The sequence below is a fragment of the Penaeus monodon genome, chromosome 8 (assembly GCF_015228065.2).
Source record: "Penaeus monodon isolate SGIC_2016 chromosome 8, NSTDA_Pmon_1, whole genome shotgun sequence".
Taxonomy (NCBI): Eukaryota; Metazoa; Arthropoda; class Malacostraca; order Decapoda; family Penaeidae; genus Penaeus; species Penaeus monodon.
In genome coordinates, this window is record NC_051393.1 from 48,894,822 (window position 1) to 48,897,710 (window position 2,889).

The 2,889-nt window shown below is 37.5% G+C and overlaps 1 protein-coding gene across 1 annotated transcript in view; it reads right to left on the reverse strand.

Annotated features, from left to right (window-relative positions):
* LOC119576403 (gastrula zinc finger protein XlCGF57.1-like) overlaps window positions 1-2,477 on the reverse strand; it is a gene marked incomplete at its 5' end in the record, with an annotated part of 3,064 nt that extends 587 nt beyond the window's left edge. Inside the window, 1 exon segment of the mRNA XM_037924083.1 lies at window positions 1-2,477. This exon segment is cut by the window's left edge and continues 587 nt beyond it. Coding sequence (XP_037780011.1) covers window positions 1,258-2,477 — 1,220 coding nt within the window.
* Window positions 2,478-2,889: the final 412 nt, after the last annotated feature.

Here is a 2,889-nt window from a genome sequence, read left to right on the forward strand (position 1 = left end):
GTACTGTTTGTCTCATTATAACATTAATATCAGTTTCTTTAGAATGTTTTTTGTACAAAGTCAGGTATCTTTGGATTCCATATTCAGGTGTGTTTGTTGTGTGAGCACACATTAAGTGAACATACATATAAAGTGTGCACTAATGATGCTGCCTAGGCATTGGCAAGAATACTTATGTAAACATTATATATTTGCTCAAAGTGGTGATATTAAAGCCATTGAAGCTATTATTCTAAAAGTTTCATAACAATATGCCTAATTATAAATCTCTATCTGGATGTAATTCATTGGCAATTATAAAACAAGTTTTTTTTTTTAAGAATATATAAGAAATTCTGAATAACAATTCTTTATAGCCGAATAATGTCGCCTCAACTAAAGATCTGTCCTTAGTTACAATATATACTCTTAAGATGCTAATATTTTGCAGTCCAGCAGCGTGATATAAAAATAACAAATGGCACATTCTTTTAATTCAAAATCTGCTAGATTCTCATAAGCCCTGGACTTGTGCATAACTCAAGGGTTACCCTCCATATCCATACCTACTGCAGAGTATATACACTTTGGGGGCTTGAAACAAACTTCTTGGGAATGATCAAAATCAAGAACAATTATTTCATACCCTACAGAAAGAAACAAATAGAAAAAGAAGAAAAAAACTTTTGTTATTATTACAGTAACTGTTGTGAACTGATGTGCTGAACAACTAGAAGGCTTTATCTAACTAGTCCATGACTGCACATTTACATGTCTAATAATAACTTCCTTACAGCTATTGGATTAGACACATCGTGACACTCATAAACTAATACAGTCTTGCAACTATTTCCTGTACTATTCAACATGCAATTGTCATCATGAGATATAATGTAGAGAGTGAGGTATCAGTCCTCTATATAGTGTAAAAGGGTGGCCACTCTATAAAAAATGAAGAGAAAATAAATGATAACCATGGGAAATACATTTCGTATATGAATAGGTTCATAACCATTAAGAAAATATAGTATTAGCAAGGCTTCTTTCAGGTCATACTCCAGTAATACTGATTAAATTGATCTGCATACAGGAAAAAAATATGGTACCGTAACATATGGCAGGCGATACAGTTTCTTTTCCGACATGACAAAAAAAAAAAAAAAAAAAAAAATGCATTTATCAATGATGACAGAAATGAATGATCAAGGAAGTTTGTACTATATATTTTTTCTGAAGAATTTTTTTTAATACCAGTGCTATAGATATTCACACTGACACTTACGGTGTGTCTTCATTCCTTTTGACATCCATCTCATTTTGTTCTCTGATGAAATTCTGCCTTGAATTTAACCACAGTGTAGTGAGTTTCTTGTACTCCACACTGTATTTTTCTTGCTCAACTTCATACTCAGGAGTGTGTCTTCTGTCGAAGTCTGGTCTCTTGGTTAGCATGTCTTTGAATGTTTCTCTGGAGCTCTCACTGTTTCTAGACAAAAGGTTTCTTGCATTACACTGAGCTTGCAGCAGCTGCTCATGCCGATGGAGAGGCTCCTGCAGCTCAGGAACATCTGGAGGGTCGTGGTCACTGGCTGATTTGAGTGAAAAGTCCTCTTCAGAAGCACTATACTTGTAGGAATGTTCGCTAGAATTTTCGAGGCTACTGTTTTGGTCAAATGCTTCCTCCATGGCTAATTCCTCCTGGCAATCAGGGCACATCATTGGGCCCAGTCCTAGTTTGTCCTGTTTGTTTAGGGGAGCACAGATTTTCTTCACAAATATTTTATGACATTCAACACATTTGAAAGATCTTTCTCTATGCTGCTTCATATGCTGGTTAAGGATGCTTCTTTGGGAGAATGACTTTCCACATTCTGAGCAATCAAACGGCTTTTCTCCAGTGTGTACTCTCTGGTGCTGAACTAAATAGACCTTCCGATTAAAAGCCTTATCACATTCTAGACACTTAAATGGCTTTTCTCCTCCATGTACTTTGATATGTTCATTGAGAGCACCCTTTAAAGCAAATGATTTTCCACACTCTTCACATTTGTGTGGCTTGATTCCAGAATGCCGTTTCAAGTGCTGTGAAAGATTTCCTTTAAGGGAAAAGGCCTTCTCACAAATAGTGCATTTATATGGCTTATCACCACTGTGTATCCGCATGTGTTGTGTGAGGTAACTCTTCTTCAAAAACAATTTGCTACACACTGTACAGTGGTATGATTTGGTGCCTGTGTGTAGCATCATATGCTGTGTAAGGTTACCTTTTAGAGAGAAGGCTTTGTCACACTCTGTACACTTGAACGGCTTTTCCCCAGTGTGAACTCTCATATGCTGATCTAGGTACACCTTTTTCAGGAATGCCTTGTTACACTCAGGACAATAATAGGATTTCTCATCTGTGTGCAGCTGCATGTGTTTGGTCAAATTTCCCTTGAGAGAGAACTCTTTTCCACAATCCGGGCAGGTGTGGGGTTTTTCTCCAGTGTGAACTCTCAAATGTCGGGTGAAATCAGCTTTGTTGGAGAATATCTTACTGCAAGCACATTCAAAGTGCCGATATGTAGGCGACAAGCCCTGATCGACATTGAGAACATTATTCTGAAAGAGCTTAAAGTTGTCAATACCTGAATAGTTGCAATCACCAAAGCTGCTCATCTTGTACGGGAAGTTCGTCGTACCAGCTAGGTAGTGCTCGAATTTCTCAATTTTTTCCATTCAGAAGATGTGCCTTAACCAAATACGAAATAAAAAAATGAAAAAGGGGATAGAAATAAGGACAGAGAGTGGGAGAGAGAAGGAAATGAATCTGATGGTTTCTCTTCTCTGTTCTGCTCTCCTACAGCGCTTCTCTCTGGGTGTTGTGTGGGTGGAAACTGCTGAACGTTTTTATCCTGCAACGAGAAAGGA